Source organism: Oreochromis aureus, linkage group 8 (assembly GCF_013358895.1).
Source record: "Oreochromis aureus strain Israel breed Guangdong linkage group 8, ZZ_aureus, whole genome shotgun sequence".
In the NCBI taxonomy this organism is placed as follows: Eukaryota; Metazoa; Chordata; class Actinopteri; order Cichliformes; family Cichlidae; genus Oreochromis; species Oreochromis aureus.
The window spans coordinates 17,202,355-17,221,322 of NC_052949.1; the positions used below are offsets into that span (position 1 = coordinate 17,202,355).

Genomic DNA, 18,968 nt, shown 5'->3' on the forward strand with positions numbered 1-18,968 from the left:
ATTCTTATCAGTGGTGCCATTGTGGTTAGCACTGCCACCTCACAGCAGAAGGTTTTGTTCTCCCTGTGGCTGCTTTGGCTTCTTCCCACAGTCCAAAGACATGCACGTTAGGTTAGTTGGCGGGGGTGTGAATGATTGCCTGTCTCTCTGAGTTAGCCCTGTGATGGAGTGGAGACCTGTCCTGCATGTACCCTGCCATTTACTCAGTATCTACTGAAAGAGGCTCCAGGCCCCACCGGGACCGAGATGGATGGACGATCATCTTCCACGGTCGGAGAAAGAATCAGCCCACAAACCAGTGCCCATTTACTCTTTTTAATTTAAATTGTCCAAATTACAAAATAATAACATGAACTCTACTGCATCTACAAAATAACATAATATTTATGACTGTAGTAAGCATCATTGATTTTTTTTTTGCTCTAACAACCTTTTAGACATGCATACTGTTGAGAAATATAAAAATATAAATATAAATACATCCCATTAATATTCTTAATGAATCCATGACTAAGATTTGAAATATTTTATCATAAAAGAATTAAAATGCAGTTGAGTATGATAAGGCATTAAGATGTATCACAAGAGCTGTACAGAATCCTAGAGTAGAGGTATTACTTTTTTTCTTAATGTAATGGAGAAAAGCTAAAAATTAACTTGTAGTAATTCACTAATTTTCTCAACAGGAAGAACGTATTTCCAAAGGAAAAGAAAAAAGAAGAAAAAAAAAGGTGAAAACAACTATGAATCTCGAGATAACGTATCAACACAAAACTGAAAACTCGCTCCAGTACGAAACCAGGATTTAGTTTACAGCAAATTCCGACTTATGTCATCAAACTCCAACTTGTGACTTTAGAAGCCCTTTCAACACCACTCAATCACCCACAATATAACTAAAAAAAAAAGTCCATTCTTCACATGATTAATGCAAAATGACGTGTTTGAAACATTATGTGCTATACAGAGGGTTAAATGACTAAATCTAATGCATAAGTTTCACTCATTGGACTGGTACATAGAGAAAACAAAAGGACTGTGGCGATACAATCAAATGAATGGCCAACAATGTTAAAAATGTCTGAATGAAATCAACACTTTTATAAATATTATTGTTTACAGCCAACTAACTTACTTAGTGGAACTGCTGAAAAGTTTCTTTTGTCATCACAGCTCCCTAACAATACGCATGACTGAGCTAGCTTGTTTTCATGCAAAAAGGTAGTTCTCAGGTGCAAGATTTCGCCATGTCAGAAGCTGAAGTGTTTGTTAGCAGTTGTTTCTTGCTTTTTCTTTTTTCTTTTTTTTAATTTCAAAGGCTAGACCCAGAGAGGAAGACTCAGAGCGAGAAAAATCCAAGAAATCTTAAACCCACTTCGATCCTTTACGGAATCCAGCAATTACAAGTTTAAGGTGCTTGACGGTCCTGAACGCAACTCTCTCGTCATCTCTGTACCTTTATGGAGACAAATGAATAAAGTACATCCCACGAATGCATGCCGTCTTCTGTCCTGATCTACAAACATCCGAATCAAAGAGGCTTAAAGAATCGATCATCGCCGCCTCAAATCAAAAGTTAATTCTCTGAAAAAAAACCAAATAAAATAAAACAAAATACAAGCCAACATGCGAGTCGAGCCGAGACTTCCGCGCACCCGTCCACGTGACCTCCCCTCTAAACTGATTCTTCGTTTTATTTTCTGGGAGTTGCTCTCTCCCTGCTACTTTTTTTATTTACTTATTTTAAACGCAAGCCTTTTGGATTCTTAGTAAGTGAGCTGCAAAATGGAGGTAAGATCAGAGCTGGTGTGAGATATACATACAGTACTTGGTGCACTTGCAGAGAGCAGCCGACGCCAGGGTCGAGGGAAGAGACAGAGAGGCAGAGAGAGAGGAAAGAGAGAGGAGAGTGATACAGTAGATGCTCACAATACCACAGTTTCATTGGAGTTTTAAACATACAAGAGCACTCGGAAATATCTGGGCAACACATCCACGTTTGTCGTTAGTGTCACTGAACCTCCTGCAGCTACAAATGTCCTTTTGTCTGCCCGCCTCCCCGGCTCCTCCATTTTCTCCTTTTCTCTGGTGCCTCAGCTCTGCAACTCTGAGGTTAAACTGCCCTTGAGCACTGACTGGTGTTAATCTCCCCCTCAACTCTTCATCCTAACCTTACCCGTGAGTGGGGATGTGACAAAACTAAAATCGGATCAGCATCTACGAGTAACTCCAACCGTCTCTGACCTTGCCCTCTGCTGAAGGACAGGGGTTATTGCTGATGAGCTCTCTACTGCTAACTTTGGGGTTGCGGTGCTGCAATGCTAGAGCAGTCTGTGACGAGTAGGTCCACCACCGTATTACCGGTGACGTAGACGGTGGGTGCTGTCACCATGTTGCTAAGGGTGATGGAGCTGCTGGCAGCCACATTAGAGGTGACGGGGTTCTGGGCGGCCTGGTTGTTGGTGTGGGTGCCCATGTGCCCCTGGAGCTGGGTGGGCGTCTTGCAGTGGACGCCACACAAGTGACAGACGAGCATGCCGCCAGAGGCGGTGCCGCCAAAGCCCCCCGGGCTGTCCTTCCACTCCTGGCCGTGGTGCTTCTGAGCGTGGACACGAAGGTACGTCAGTGTGGTGAAGCCTGATGGGCGAGAGGGAGAGAGCAGAGAGGCGTTATTTCAGCGAGAGATGATGCAATCGAGATCCAAGCACAAACGAAACAATGCAGCAAGCTCATAAAACAACAAATTAAAAACTCAAGGTTTTATTTTTTTCTCTTTTGCAAGACTCCCCTGACCCAAGCCTGCCAACCATAGTGCTACCATGTTATTATAATACCATATTTAAATATGCAAACGGTCGTAAGTGAAAGAACGAGTGTGTAAATGTGATGGGACACTAAATAAATATCAAATAATGATGTCGGAACCTCACGTTAATAGTCTGAAATTTTACAAATACACTTTACTTCAGTGGTTAGCACTGTTGTCACCGCAAGAATGTCCTGAGTTCGACTCCACCATCTGGCTGGGGCCTTCTGTGTGAAGTTTATATGGACACTTTTCAGTTAAGTGTTATGCAACAAGAGTGAACTGGCCACATTGTTAGGTACACCTTGCTAGTACTGGGTTGTACCCCTGGCTTGCCTTCAGAACTGCTTTACTTCTTCGTGGCAAAGATTCAACAAGGTGCTGGAAACATTCCTCTGAGAATTTGTTCTAAGAGATTCAAAGTGTGCCAAGAAAATATCTGACGCACCAGTGCACCATCACCACCAGCCTGAACCACTGATATAACTGAGGACTGAGCCGTGCTTTTATGAAGCTTATACCAAATTCTGACCCCACCATGTTGCAGGTGAAATCAATACTCTGTTTTACTTCTGCATAACTTGGTTGTAATAAGAAGTTATCTGAGTTACTGTTGCCTTCCTATCAACTCAACGCAGTCATCCAGAGATTTGCTAATGACAGGATCTTTTTTAGACTATTCTCTGTAAACCCTAAAGATGGTTTTGATCCCAGCAGATCAGCAGCTTTTGAAATACTCAGGTCTGGCACTAAGAACCATGCCACATTCAAAGTCACTGGACTCTTTCTCTGAAACAGTCTGGAGGTTTGCTATCGCAGTAAAGCTGCTGAACAAACAGCCGTGACTTCAGGCATTTGCAGCACTCAGCCAGGAAATAGTGCAGCACATAAGCGCGTGCTGTAGCGGTGATGGTAGATTTATTTGGTTTTCTTCAGGCAGAGCAAGATAAATGATCCTTTTCTGTTTTTTCTTCATCTTTCACACAAAGCAAGAACAAAAGAGTAAAAAAGGTTAAGCCAGGTGCACTGTGGTCTTTTTGCTTTGGACATTTTATGCTTTTACTACAGAGTCCACAGTCTATGTGTGCTTTAATGTCTGTGTTTCCTCCCTCAAAATGCAATTTATATTGAATGTAGTGCAACAAAACACCTGTACTTACTGCGGTTACAGAGATGGCATGAGTGGTGCTGTGACTGGTTGTGCACTCTCATGTGATCTGTGATGTAAGCAGCTGACAGGAGCTTCCCACAGATGTGGCAGGGCACCTTCTCTTCATGGCGAATCATATGTGCACGCAAACGATCCTTAGTAGCGAAACTGGATTCACATGTCTGAAAAAAAAGAAAGCAATATGACAATATGATTGCAAAACCTTTTGCAAACTACAATTTTTAAAGTGAAGTTTTACAATACTATGTTTTGCACACCACAAAATCTTAGTGACAGCTGCACATATTTGAAAACCCACAAATGAATTCCGCACACTGTCCGTCGCTAATGCACTGTTTCAGGCATCAGACTTTCTTTACAGAAGAAATACATTTGTTTAAAGTGTTTAGGTTCTACAGCTATTTTACCTGTTCAGGATCAATGTGTGTCCAGAACAATGTTCACACTGCTAATGCTGACATAGGAAGCTGTAGCTGTTAGCGCCACTGTACCACAGCTAATTTCTTTGGGGTGCTTTTGACATTTGAAAGATTTCCAGGGCATTTATCAGACAAATACTGTGCTTTGCTTTGTGGTTAATGGAACTAACAGCCTGTTCAAGAAGCCTAAGCTCCAGTTTTGGTAAGTAAAATTCTTTACTTAGCAGTTATTAGCGGGTATCTGTTTGCTATCTTGCGTTAGCTGGCAACTTGGCACTTTGCCCTCTGATCCAAACATGTTCACTTCAGGCTCCAAAGAACAGGATGGTGACAGTCATGATGTCAAAATTGAGACTTCACAAATCACTGTGATCTCAGCAGCTAACTCCATCTTTTTTATACAGTTAGCGCATGCCCATAGCATATGATTATTCGGTCTGTTTGTGCTGTTGGTAAGCTAACTTACTTAATCATAATAAAAAAAATTAAAAAACAGCAGTGGTAAAAGTTATTTTTATAAATAAATAAACAGATAAATCTATGTATGTTTAAAGGGCCACGTGAACTATGTAATGACTGTGCTACTACACTGAGCACCTCTCACCCCTCAATAAGTGCATAACAAAAAAAATGGTATGCAAGATTTTCTTCTGTTGATCATACAATGATACAGTAAAAGAGAATTTCATAACTTAAGTGTCATTATGGCTTCATATATATATTTATATATATTTATATTAGACTGTGTGAGTGATCCACAGTCTAATAAGTCTGTTTGTATCCGTGTGAAAGAGTTTTATCATTTTTACTGTCACGGTTCGTCATCATATAGTTGATAAACCAAGATTTATCAAATTTAAGTTAACGAAAGTTCAAAGATCTGTAGTTCACATCTTTATGTATGACACACGTAGACGCACATATACATAAACACACAAGTGTGCGATGAGACATGCTGATCTTGCCTGTGTAAATATCCAGCTTTAGTTGTGCCGTATGTAGGCATAATGTTCACAATAATGTTAAATAAATGTTATGCCTACATATCTGATTAAAATAGATACGTACTTTAGCCACATCAGTTTCCATGGTAATATTTTCATTGTTCATATACCCCTGTCTGCAATATATAAGCTGAAGATGTAGATATATAAAAAGCACTGCAATGTGTAAGAGGAACACTATGCACACAGTGAAGTGACTAAACGTGTAAAGTTAAGTGAGGATAAAACACGAGATAATCGTGACTTACGGGGCATTTGAAGGGTCGCTCTGAGGAGTGCACCTGTCTGACGTGACTATTGAGGTGGTCGGGCCTTGGGAGGAGAGAAAGAAATGAGAAACATGTCAGAGCAGGAAATTCTTCACGTGTGTCGGGAACATTCGTTCTGCTGCATTACCTGGAGAAAGCCTTTCCACAGTGGGGGCAAATGTAGGGTTTCTCCACGCCGCCCTGGTGGGAGCGCACGTGGTGGCTCATGCGGTCCTTCCTCTTGAAGCGCTGCTGGCAGATGGGACAGGAGAACGGCTTCTCGTCCGAGTGGGACAGGCGGTGACGGTTGAGATGGTAGACGTCTCTGAAGGCCTTCCCGCACGTCTCGCAGGCGTGGTTCTTCCTCACGGGGTTGGGGTTGGGGTTCGTGGGCCGCTGAAGCAAAGCAGACAAGATAAGCACACTACAGAGTTCAGACGTTAAGCTTTTCGCCGCAGCACTGTGAAAAGAAATGCGTTCATTGTTGGCTGCCCTGTTTCTTATGTGGAAACCATGCAAGATGCACGCTGAGATTAAGTGTGGGTTGTGCAAAGTTTTCACTATTTGTGCAAAACATTTAGCCACTTTCACACCGTTTGCGTTACAGAGAACATGCAGGGGAGCATGGGGGAGGCTTCCAAGCACAGTGTTTCTCAAACTGAGGGACCAGTGCCAAACACTGGGATGGAATTTACTGGTCCCTTAACGGATTTCTGTTCCTGGGCTTTATGGAAAATGTGAGAAACTGGGGAATTTGAATCAAATACAAAGCAGGTGACAGATGGGCAGCTGCTCGCGGGGAGAAGACGTCTTAACCATCCCTCTGGTCAGGCAGCTTAAGAAACAACATGCTTGAAGGTTCGGGGTTGACGACAGCCATCTCCACAAGGCCCTGACCCACCTGTACTGCCGCCCCTGTGGCCATGACGACAGCAGCAGGAGGCGGAGCATGAGGGTTAACACTAGCCATTACGTTTGGCATGGCCACCCCTTCACCATCCTGACCACCCAGGGGAGGCTGCTGAACGCCCGCCAGCACACCGGGAGGGGCGAGAGGGGGAGGCGCGGAGAGGTGCAGCAGGGAGAGGGGAACATGGGGCCTCTCCGCCCTCCCTCCAGCCCCCACCGCCATTGCCGACGGGTCCGCCGCTGCCGCCACCACCTGGCTGGCAGCTCTCTCCTTTGCTCCCTCCGCCTGCTCTCTGGCCCTGTCCTTCATGCGTACCCCAGTGTGGACCGACTGGTGCCGCCGCAGGTTGTAGTTGTTCTTGAACTGCTTGTTGCAGATGGCACAGATGTGTTGCACGCGAGCTGGCCGAGACACAGGCTTCACTGGAGCCGAGGGAGGCGTGAGGAAAGACAGATGATGGAAAAAGAAAAAGAAAGAAAGATGTTAACTTTTAAAGCTTTATATGATCCTTTAAGGCAGGGGTGTCGAACTTCAGGCCTCGAGGGCCGGTGTCCTGCAGGTTTTAGATCTCACCCTGGGTCACCACACCTGAATAGTATGATTAGTTCAACATGTCTTGAAGTTCTCCAGGCCTCTGGAGAACTTCAAGACATGTTGAGGAGGTCATTTAGCCATTTAAATCAGCTGTGTTGGATCAAGGACACATCTAAAACCTGCAGGACACCGGCCCTTGAGGCCTGGAGTTCGACACCTGTGCTTTGAGGCATCCTGCAGGAAAACAGATTCATACAGAGTATGTGGCCGGTCTAAATATAAACCTCTGGAAGGTCAACTAGTCCCAAAAAAAATCCAAGGCAGAAAAGTTTGGCCTTTTCAGTCCATCTTAAGAAGCTGTAATAGAATTTTTTGAAAACTTTTTTTTAGCTTACATAACTAACTGGTTAGCTATTAAAATGACTGGCAGATATGATCACTATATTGCGCAGGGTTGTTACTGTAGTAACCATTGCATTAACTATTCTGATGAGATTAAAGTCCATTCACAAATGAGTTCTTCAGACACTCAAAGATATTCTCTTATCGACCGCAGATGACACGCATAATCGCAAATATTCACATTTTAAGAGGGTGGCTTATTATCTGATTGACAGATGGGGATGTGGTGGTCAGTGCTCCATATTTCTTATTTTTCTGCTGGTACACATGTGAAGACGGTGTGCTGAAGAGCTTCATGGCTCAGGCTTTACAGGATTAAAGAAATTAGGTTGCTTTCTATGACAGCAAAAATAAATACACATATTCATAAACTACACAATCCTGCTCTGATCACCAGTAGTATGAGTTGATATTCTTCATGCTGTTGCCATAGGCAACGCTGAGATGCTCTACACTGTGTCATTCACTTGTACCTGATCATCCATGAGTGACCTGTATACTTTTTACATTATTAGACCACACAAGTGGTTCATTTACTGCCATTTGCATTTGCACGTTTAAGTACTCGGCTATTTTATGAGATTCAAATTTTTGTGGCCATCATCTGCCTCGCTGCGTCCGGTCTTTTCACCTGCTGCCTTTGCCCCACAAACACTTTTTCTCCCCTTTAGCAGCTCCACAGGTGTTTAAGAGTGCAGTGTCCCCTTACCAGGCAGAGGTTCCTCACTGAGAGCAGTGGTGTCCACAGTTGAAGGAGGCTGTGCTATGTGCTCTGTGGGTGGGGTCTGGGGAGAACTCGTATGAACTGGCAAGAGCTCTGATTGGAGGCTCCCCTCCACTTGGTTTTGGGTGGGAGTACTCTGGAGAAGCAAAGGAGAAGGCCATCACCAAATGTAAACACAAGTCACAGCTATATCTTCTCCAAGAGTGCGGCGTAGTAAATGCAAGAAGTGAGGGCTGCAGGACAGCTGTGGACCCACACTGAGAGACAGACAGAGGGAGAGAGAGGGGGGAGGCCTGCGCGACAGCACGCGAGCTGTTAAAGTGAAAGCAGAGCACAGAGAGAGGAAAGAGAGAGGCCTGCAGTGCCTACCTGGAAGAGAAAATTGCTCCAAGCAGCATCCATTTTGCGCCACAGCGATGGAGATTAGAAAGTCAGCTCTGGATTGAGATCGAGGAGAGCGGTCTTTGCATCGCTTTCTTCGGGTCGGCCCGCCGCTGATCGGGGCGCAAACAGTCGCCTGTCCGGCAGCAGAAACGCCGGGCTCCCGGATCCTCTGGAAAAACGCGAAAAAAGCCGTCTGCAAAAATATGTTTCTCTCATTGAGGTAGCCTAGTGCTGACGATTAAAATGCACGCAGCTGTTGACTAACGCACGCTGCGGTACACAGGCAGTGGTGGAGCAGGCCAGGCCAATAACGGCCCGTTTCTCTCTTTGACTTTGGTTTCTAACTTTAATTAATTTAAACAGCAGTCTCAGTGAAGCGCAGGATCACACAGCCCAAACTACTTCCAGAAAAAAAGAAGCAAAAAACAAAAAACCTCGCATCTCACAGTATCACACTTTAGCAACAAACAATAAGCCAACCTGCGTGAAATAAATGCGTATTTTTACGCAAAAGAACAAATATGGGTTATAACACACGTATCTGGCAGCACAGCAGGTCATGCTTTGTTTTTAATTTATGAATCCAAATATTTTTTTTCCGATTTCCCCCCAAATAGGCCAATCGGGTGTTTGTCGAAGCCTCGCTGTTGGATTCAAGCCCTGACCCCGGCGAGCGGCGCTCTCGCCGGGCCGCAGCCTATCGCTCCACCTCGGCCGTTCAGCTGCGAGGATGTCATCTTTCTTTTTTTATCGCCCGCTCTCCCTCCTCCCTCCCTGTCTCTTTCTTCCTTTTCTTTTTTAATTCCTCTTTCTTCTCCCCCTCCTCTCCTTTTCTCGCACCGCTATGTCCCACTTGCTCTTAAAGGGATAGGGTTTCCTCTTTGGACACCCCCCTCTCATTTCCGTCTCTCTCGGCGAAGCCCTGTCCGTTCTCCCGCTTCCTTCCTGGGTTTTCGGCCGACACAAAATCCACTCGTGCGTGTTTTTTTTTCTCCCCGCCTTCCTCCAGCCAGGCCCTTACTGAACAGATCTGCACAGCAGAAAACAGCCGGAGTGACTTTCCATTAACGGAGCGATGACAGACGCATCTTAAAGGGCAGTGCGCACAGATCCTCCCAGTCAGGCTATAATAATGATGTCAGAGATACGGTGGAGGACAAATAGCAGCTCAGCATATGAACATAATGAACGAGAGTAATTGTTTAGCGAGACATTTGTCTGCTTAGGGGAAAAAAACAACAATTAAAAGCATTTGAATATTTGACTTGATTTTCTGTTTTTATAAAACGAATATATTATAGATAATTAGAAAAGTTTGCGTCATCATCATATGGAAATCATTTCATTTTAAACTAAGGAGCCCAGAAAATCACTGGGATCATTGGTAAGTGTAAGAATAAAGGGTCCATCTTCAGTTATGTATGATTAGTGATGTCTAAGAATGAATATGAGATCCTGAATTTTAAAGAGGGGGACTTCTTTAACTGGGTGGTACGGAGGACCAAGTATGCCAATTAAAAGAAATGCATTAAATTAAAAAACTGTAACAAAAATATTATTTCAAATAAATATCATACAAGTAATAATGTGTATATATATATATATATATATATATATATATCTGTTTGGTCTGTCCAATTTAAAAACAGTGCCATCATTACACTAGAAGGTTTGTTGATCAGCAAAAGCCTGGCCTTTTTCTATATAAAGACTAAATGCAGACTGTAAATATTAAAATTGGAAAAATGATACATAAGAATTACATTGAAAACTTGGATTTTATTTAAAAAATAAAAATACATTGATAAATAACATTAAATAAATAAATGGGTGAATTCAAACGCAAATAAAAACATGTCATTTGAAAGACTGTCTAATTGATGATGCCAATTTATTTACAGTTATTTTTTAAAAAAATGTTAAATTTTGGTCCTCACTTGTTTGAGCCCCCTACTGCCTAAAAATATGTAAAAACACTGACAGATGTTCTTTGCCATATCTTAAAAAACAGAAAATATTCACACTGTAGAAACTGAAACTAAGATCATTTAGGCCCCTTTTTCAGATACTTAAAAGTTACGTGAAAACCAGAAATCAAATCAAGACAAGTTAATGTGTTAATATCAATTTATTATCTTTTTTTAATTACTTTTTTAAAGCACCCCATTTCTTTTCCAGCACATGTGTTAAGACCCTTATTCCTCTCCTTCCTCAAGCTTGGAATTGCTTGACTTGAATATTTAATAAGAATTTCAACACCCTCCCCCAAAAATCTCTGCAAAGCACCGCCGAGCATGTGTTCAATCCTCATCCTCCTTCATCCAGGGCTCGCCACGGGAACCGAGGCTCCCCTGCCTCTCACCGAAACCCCTGACAGCCGGTCTAAAAACACAGTCACACTGATGTCCCCACACACAACGGCCGTCTCCAATCCACCAGTCTTAGTTTATATAAGGAGTTTATGCATGCACTGAGATTCCAACCAAGCATAAAGTAGTAGGTTATACAGGGAATTGTCTTGAGCTGGTGTTTCTGAGTCATACAAACAGCAGGGTGATTATCCTTTTTTCCATTTTTTTAAATAAAGTAACAAGAATAAAAAAAAAAAAAACAGAAACAAAAAAGTTATTTCTGATCTTCTTCAAGTAAATATCAGCCCACGAGACCCTCTGTGGGCGTCACACCAAACACTGATGGGTCTTATTGATCCGTGTGGACGGGCTGCTGCTGTCACTGCTGCTGTGCCGGCACCAGAGGGCGCACCTCCACAGCAGCTCGGTCGAGGCCCGTCCTTTCACTTTCACTTCCTTCTCCGCACACTTTAAAAATATTTTTTTTTAAACATACTGATTGCATGCTGCACCCTTCAGCAGTCAGATTCTCAACTTAACCCTGAAAACAAATAAAAAAGGAAAACCAGCGTTTACATTCCAGTGGCCAATTTTTTTTTTCCTCTATGAAAGTCCAGAAGAGGTCTGTGTTCACGTGAATAGCGGGGTGTTGTTGTAAGAGTGTCTCTTTGAAATTCAGTCTAAAAATGAAAAAAAAGAAAGAAGTGGTAATATAACTAGACTTTACTGCTCGACACACATACAAAATAAATCATTAACAATTATCAATAATCCCTTATTAATAATCATTAAGACCTTGAACACACCACACCTGACAACAGTTTTTATCACCTTTTTTTGTGTTTTTTTTGTTTGTTACACAGCCAAAAGTGGGCCCTTTTTGCTTGTCGCAAGAAAAAAATAAAAATTAAAAAATAACCGTGAACATGATTACAACAACACTTACATCAGGATTAGTTATGGTAATATTGACACCTATAGAAAATGCAATTGGAGCTGTCACTCTAAATCTTGAATTCAATAGTCATTTTTGAATATATCAAAATTACTATCATTATCTTTGTTACTCTATAAAACCAAATGATTGTTTTTTTGTTGTTTTTTCTTTAATATTCCCATAAATATGTACAGTAAAGATCCAAAAACTAACCAAATGTGGGACGAGTGGTTTTAAATGCCAGTGAAACTCGGGACAGGTACGGTACATTTCAAATGTGTTTGGTCATGTTTTTACAAATGTTTTTTTTTCTTTTTTCTTTTTTGCACATCTATCTCATGCAATTGGAGTGACTCCCATAGACACCTATGTTGTTTAGATACTCAATACGTCATGGATGCCAGAAAGCTATGTGTTTTTTCCCCCTCTCTCCATATGTATTTGTACATTTCCACATAAAGATTTTTCCTCATCCCATTTTTCCTTTTTCTTTTATCTCTTTTTGTTTTTTTAAAGAAGAGTCTCTTAACTTTACAAACATTCCGTGTTATTTGTATTCGGCTTTGAATCGCCTCGCAGCCGTCAAATAAAAAAAAAAAAAAAAAAATCAGATGGCACGACATCCCTTTAAGAACCCCTTAAAGGCATTGGTGACGTTCCGAGCAACTTTTTTACGTGTGTGTTTTTTCTTTTAAATACACAATACAAAAAAAGAGAGAAATTAACAAAAAAAAAAAAAAAGTTTAAAGCAATAAAAAAATGTTTTTCCAAACTCCAGAAGTCTGGATATTAGAGTAACCCCTCACCCCCACCCTATTTTTCTTCTTGTATTCTGCCCATTCGGCGTGTCCAGTTTACGGGCGCTTGCTGGATAATATCTGGACTACTACGAACTACATACGAGTACACACACAATGCAACAAAACATCACCCTCGTTTCCTCCCTCGTCCTCGCTCTTTCTCCATTCCAGCAAAGAACATCATAGAAGAAGACATGGCTGCCATCCCCTCTCTCTCTCTGTGCAGTTCCAGGAGGACACAAACAGGGAAAAAAATGCTAATCGTCCCCTCTTTCACGCGCCTTATCTCACTTTTATACAAAGATAAAAACATTAAACAGAAGTGTCTTTTTTTTTTAACCTAATGTCACCCTAATCCAGTGATTTTACAGGTGGTTACATTCCTCCCTCCCTCCCTCTTTGATACTTGTGGGAATGGAAGGAAACCTCTCCACCCACCCTGAGTCTAAAGAGGCAGGGTGCAGCTCAATAATGTCAGTTTGTCCTTTCTTTGCTTCTGATCTCTTTGACTTTCTGCGCGTTAAGAGAAAATGGCTACGTCCCTAAATCCTTTGTGTTAAGAGTTTAGAATTGAGATCAGCCCAGGAAGGAAAGAAAGAAAGGTGGCAAGCTGAGAGTATTGAGATGCAGCCTGTGGTAGCTACCTTCCTAAATCCCTCCCACCCTTCTTCCTACCAGGCTCTCCGCTGTTTTACCGCCTGCTGTCTAAGAGTAGGAGAGGTGGGAGCCGTTGGAGATGTGCGAAGTGACTGAGGTGCTTCGGCTCAGGACGCCGTCGCTACCCCCGGCGCCTCCTGGCCCCCCGCCGGACGCCGTTCTCCTCAGAGGTTGGGGGCTGTTTCTCAGGGCCATCAGGCTGGGGGCGCCACGCACGGCCAGCCCGCTGCCGCCGCCGCCACCTCCGCCGTAAATCCCCCCCTGCGAGGAGGAGGAAGAAGAAGAGGAGGAGGACGGCCCGGAGATGGAGGGAGGGGCAGGGGGCGGGGGAGGCAGCATCGCCAGGGACTGAGAGGAGGAGCGTGAGGGCAGGTGATGGGAGAAGGGCAGGGGGTGTGGGTGGGCCAGGTCGCCGCCGGAGCCCCGCACTCCGGCCCACTCCCGCTCCCTCTCCTTCTCCCGCTCCCTATCTCGATCCCTCTCCCGCTCGCGGTAGAGCTGTGGCGTGCTCTGGTGGTGGTAGTGCTGGGGTAGGTGGTGTCGCTGGTGGTGGGAGGAAGACGAAGAGGAGGAGGAGGAGGAAGAAGAGGCGGAAGAGCGCGATGAGTGGTGCATCTCCCTCCCCTCCCGGCCCAGCCCCAGGGCCATGCCCAGGCCGTGCGAGGAAGAGGAGGACTCGCCCCTGCGATCCCCGCCGCCGCTGCTGTTGTGGCTGCGGCGGGAGAGCTGCTGGGAGGGCACGTTCTGCGGGTGGATGCCGTGACTCCAGTGGCCAGCTGAGCGGGAGCTGGAGGGCGGCGCGTTGGAGTAGGCCTGTTTGGGGTAGGCTTCGCTGGGAATGCCGGTCAGCGCCATGTTGCTGAAACCCAGACGCAGGCTCTCTGCATCGAACGCCTCGATCTCGCTGGCCTGCCGTTCCAGGAGGGTGCGGATACGCTCTGAGCGCTCGTTCTGCAGGGACAGCATCTCCTCCTCGATCTAGCAAAACAGCAACAAAAAACGCATGTGCAATCATTGCAATAATAAAAACAAAGTACTTAAAAGTAGTGTTTCAGACCATAAACTAACCAGGAATGAAGTTAATGAGGTCAAGTTAGAATCAGAGTAAATTATCCACAGATTTCTTTTGTTGTTTGTTGTTATAAAGACTGCAGGGTTAAGGCACATCTTCACTGGATTCCTGTTTTGGATGGCTACATCCATCTTTTATGTACAGTCTATGATTCTTCAGTCAGTCTGAGGACATGGAGAGCTTTTTATCATCATCCGTCAGAGACAGAGCTGCCCAGATGTCATTGTGAGATATCAATAAAAGCGAGGAGGAGATGCAGGTGTTAGATTGTAACTGTTAACCAATAGCTACACAATCCTCCATTTTTCCAGCTAAAAAAAACAAACAAAAAAACTCTTTCCACTCATAGAAGAACAAACAGAGGTCTATGTCATTAAATAAAGCTCCAAAAACAGCTTGCAAGGGGACACTGTGTTAAAGGTGCCCAGACAGCAGACAGATCCGAGCCTAATCTGGACTATTTTTGGCACTTATTTGCTACGTTTGGCTCAGTTACAATGCCGGCGGGATGTGACTCAAAAGTCCTGACGTGCCTGTATTTTGGCCCGTGCAAGGTGGCTAAACTGAGACAACTAGACTACGCATCAGGGAGGGGCACAAGTTGAGGCCAAATGTGGCCTGTAGGAGAACTTTGGATGACGGACACCAAAAACATCTTGCCATCTGGGTGTTGTCAGCGACTGTGAAAAGATGAGCTACACCTGTCTGGGATCTTCTCTGTTTGCTTGTTTGAGGTTCTTGCACTTTATTCTAAGAAGCTTTACTTTGAACACGAGTGACAAAAGGCTCTAACCCTCTGTTCCAGCAGGGCCCGGCGGATGGACACCCTCTGCTCCAGATCCTTGACTTCTCTCTCGTGCTGCGTGTCCGTGTGGATCTTGATCTTGCTCTGATAGGCGTTAAGCAACTCCAGCTCCTGCTGCAGCTGCATCCGCAACACCTTGTACTCCGCTTCCTGCGTCTCATCCAGTCGCAGCTAAGAGGAAGAGAAAAAGGAGAGTGTTTAAGTGGAAAAAACAAACCGAGAGAGATCTGAAGAAGCTGTAGGTGGAATCACTTTGCACCAGTGTTCATAAGGTTAGAAGAGGGAAGGGAAGAAAAGGGGATTTGGAAGTTAACAAAAGCGTGTGTGCATATTCAACATATTCCAAAATAAATTAATAAAATAATATTTTCTTCAAACTTTGTTAGTGTAAAAATCTGTAACGGGTTGAAGTGCTTCGACCTCTGTGTGTCATGTCTGTTTTATAGTTTGGCTCATGTTTCAGATGACAGACAGCTAAATATATATTTTTCTGACCTCTGGATTATAAGTTTAATCAGTGTTTGGGAAACCGTCCCAAACAGACTTTAGCCGCAGTCGCAGCATGAGGAGAACAAACAAGGGCGGCGGGGATTTGGCTTAGTGGACCTACGTGGCACTCTGCCGTGTCGAGGTAATTAAAGTAGCGCAGGGGCTCATGTTATCCAAGAGACATTTTGTTACGTCCCATCGTCTTCTTACTTTGTTTCATTCATTTAGGAACTTAGGATTTAGATGTGAATGACTCCGACACTAAGAGGCTGGCGACTGACTGAGAGAAGCTTTTACAGGATGGTCTGAAAGTTATTCAGGAGGCACAGGCTTAGAAATTGACGCTGTAATGTAAGGGCACCTTTCACTGTGAAAAATAGAATCCTGTCTATTATAAATCAGCTCATTTCTTGCTTAATATGTAAAAGAGAACGGGTCGCAGGGTTCAGCAGTTTAAATCAGTCTAAATTACATTTAAACTTTATTGTAGGTTCTGCTGTGATTCATGTGGCATTTAAGCCTCACTTAATTATCTTCTTTTTCCTTAAACTGGAGTCACTGCAGCTGTGAAGTGGAAAACAAAGCACAGCAGAGGTGGATCTTTGCAGTGTTGCATGTGGGAAAAAGACCTTGTTGGGCCATGGCCGGATTGATCTCCTGAGGAGTCCCAGGGCATCACTTTTTTGTTGGGCCCCCCAGTTTTTTCTTATTTCCCCAGGGTAGGCTAAAATATTCAAGCACTTTAGATGTTAATGAACAGATTCACAGACTGACTGAAAGTTTAGTGGATTAACCGTGTTATGATTTTATTGGTGCATGTTTCATAATTTGCTGTGATGATAAAGGAACAGCCTGAGAGTTCATCTGTGGTCCAACAACAGCAACATCCTTGACTTTATGGTCCGCTGATTACACATTAATCATTGACCAAACAGCCTCAATTGAAAATTAAACAGACCCTGCACAGCTGATATTTTACCTTAGAGTGAGTTTAGAAGTGATTGTTCTAATTACACAACATGGCTTAAAATTTAGAGTATTCAGAGTTTAGTCAATTACTACACTCCTTTTAGGAAAAGTGATACATTTATATAAAATGATAAAGATAAACTGATTGAGTTCATAGCACTCTTATGTAACTGAATAAGAGCCCTGAATTTATGGCTAAAGCAGAACCTCTAACACTTATCTTCTGAACCTCTCACAAAGCTGTCATCACTTTTTCCTGTCTTCAATATTCTTACTTTAGATGGATGTTTTTTTTTGAGGGAGGACCTGTTTAACTGCAGGAGCAGGTAGCAGGACAGATCACCAGCTACAAAACTTAATTAACACTGAGGGACCAGGAGGTGGCTGGTTGGTTGGTTGGCAGGCAGGTAGACAAGCAGGCAGGTGGGCAGGAAGATCCCCCAAGCCAGGCCCAGCAGTGGTGCTGGTGGTGTGGTGCGAGTGTGAAGTGAACGACGTCTCCTTGCCTTACTCACAGCTTGTGTGGACAGCATGTCATTGATGGAGTGGTCATACTGCTCGGCCAGGATGGCCAGCTTACGAGTCTGCTCGTCCTTCAGCCGCTTCAGCACGGCCTTGTGGTCCGATTTGGGCGTGTTCTCCAGGAGGTGGTTGCGCAGGGCCTTGTACTGGCGGGTTTGGATCTTACAGGTATCCTGGAACTGACGCTTGATCTGAAGCTCTTTGGACTGGAGGAGACAGAAGAGACATGGAAGCAGCTCGGCTAAAGTGCTCCTATTGTTTGTAGAAATGATCATGTTGACAGACGTGTCAAACATTTTACATGATACTTAAAGTGAAAACACCTGCTGAACTGTTGGATGACACCATCGTGGCCACATAAGGATATGTCCTTTGTCATGAAAACATGTTGGAGATTTACTGTTTATGAAGACTTGTGCAGTTGGATGCTTAAAATGCACATGATCCAAATTCTAAGGAGTCTAAAAATCACACATTCTTATTATGAATGTCTGTATCTTAGATTAAAATTTATATTTAAGAGGTTGGATTTATAACATTTAAATAAACATACAAGGAAGTCCTACTTAATTCCAGTGTGATCAAAGCTCTGCGATGGTCTTAATGAGATGACTTGGCTTCTTTTATTTAAATAAATGTACCTTTTCTTGTTGCTTATGTCAATATCATTTCCCTCTGAAGAAAGTGCTTAAAATCAGAAGGATTAGAGGGAGTAGCAGAGTAACAAAGTTTAAGCCTTGCTTTGGTGATTTTACACAATCGCTGTGAACTTTTTCAGGTGCTCACATAAACCAGCAGCTGGACGAAACATACCGTACACAGTCTGCTCAAAAGTCTAAGAAACTAGTTTATTTTTAGTGTTCTGAGAAAAAGATTAAAACATCACGTTGGCCGATGACTTACTGGGGCAAAGTTAAATGGCTGTGTGAGATTACTGTGCAAGGAAAACGTAATACACTGATCCAAGGCAAAGCAAATAATGTAACGCTTTCTAAATAGGTAGGAATAAGTTTTCCTGTCATAAACTTACATTTTGTGGTGACCTAATGAATTATTTCTGGTCCTGTAACTGTTAATCCACCACTATGTGTGAGCTCTTTAATGATAAATGAATATTTTTAAATGCTAAATTATAATTATTTGTGTTATCCATGAATTTTCTAATTCCCATCACCAAAAAGCAAACAAAAAAACAGAAGCAGCAGAAATTCACAGTAAAGCGCATTATTTTTTAATTAAGGTGCCATAATTCTGTTGTAAAAACACTGCGAACACTTTCAAGGACCTTTAATGTTTATTCTTAAGAATGAGCCTTTCTATATATTTGTCAGGCGATAATAAATCAAAACAGTTGTTTTCTTGCCATTGGCTGATTGTACTGCACAAACTAACGAGTCATGTCCAAGAAAAACGAATCTCATTTCACCAAAACCTGATTGATACTCTGCTGTTAAACAAACGGCCCAGACCTTGAGCATAATCTGGGTCAAGTCGAATCAGATGATCGCCGTTTAAGATCATAAATATTTGCAAGTTATAATCACAATTTTATGTTTATACTTGCTAATAATGTTTTTGGTGCCTTATAAATGGGGGCAAAAAGGGGACGACAGATGACGACAGGAATGTGTGAGGATACAGGAGGAATGAACAAAAAGGTAAAAAGGATTCTTTGTGCAGTAAGATAAGGAGGAAAGTAAGCAAATGAAGACATGATAATAATGGAAACAACAACAACAAAAAAAAAAAATCATAAAAACAAAC

General features: G+C 43.1%; 2 protein-coding genes across 5 annotated transcripts in view; both read right to left on the reverse strand.

Moving 5' to 3' along the window:
- Positions 1-299: 299 nt before the first annotated feature.
- mazb (MYC-associated zinc finger protein b (purine-binding transcription factor)) lies at positions 300-9,704 on the reverse strand. Of its 2 annotated transcripts, none has more exons than XM_031749265.2 (7): positions 8,588-9,704; positions 8,204-8,354; positions 6,550-6,980; positions 5,797-6,044; positions 5,649-5,712; positions 3,967-4,138; positions 300-2,637 (listed from the first exon to the last, which is right to left on the reverse strand). In XM_031749265.2, the coding sequence occupies exons 1-7, from the start codon at positions 8,618-8,620 to the stop codon at positions 2,294-2,296; spliced, it is 1,443 nt and encodes a 480-aa protein (XP_031605125.1). In that variant the 5' UTR covers positions 8,621-9,704; the 3' UTR covers positions 300-2,293. The 2 variants fall into 2 exon arrangements, with proteins under 2 accessions (XP_031605125.1, XP_031605126.1); XM_031749266.2 differs by having other exon boundaries at positions 6,874-6,980; positions 8,588-9,702.
- An 833-nt stretch (positions 9,705-10,537) lies between these two features.
- Positions 10,538-18,968, reverse strand: part of taok2b (TAO kinase 2b) — a 30,868-nt gene continuing 22,437 nt past the window's right edge. The window contains exons 18-21 of one of the 3 annotated variants that reach the window (XR_005614061.1): positions 17,198-17,410; positions 15,213-15,395; positions 12,822-14,325; positions 10,542-11,633 (exon numbers count right to left, since the gene is read on the reverse strand). Coding sequence is in view for 2 of the 3 variants with exons in the window: in XM_039616313.1 (XP_039472247.1) it covers positions 13,396-14,325; positions 15,213-15,395; positions 17,198-17,410 (1,326 nt within the window). In the remaining variant the exon portion in view is untranslated. Of the gene's footprint in view, positions 14,326-15,212; positions 15,396-17,197; positions 17,411-18,968 lie in introns of all 3 variants that reach the window. The other 2 variants (XM_031749259.2, XM_039616313.1) reach the window with 2 other exon arrangements.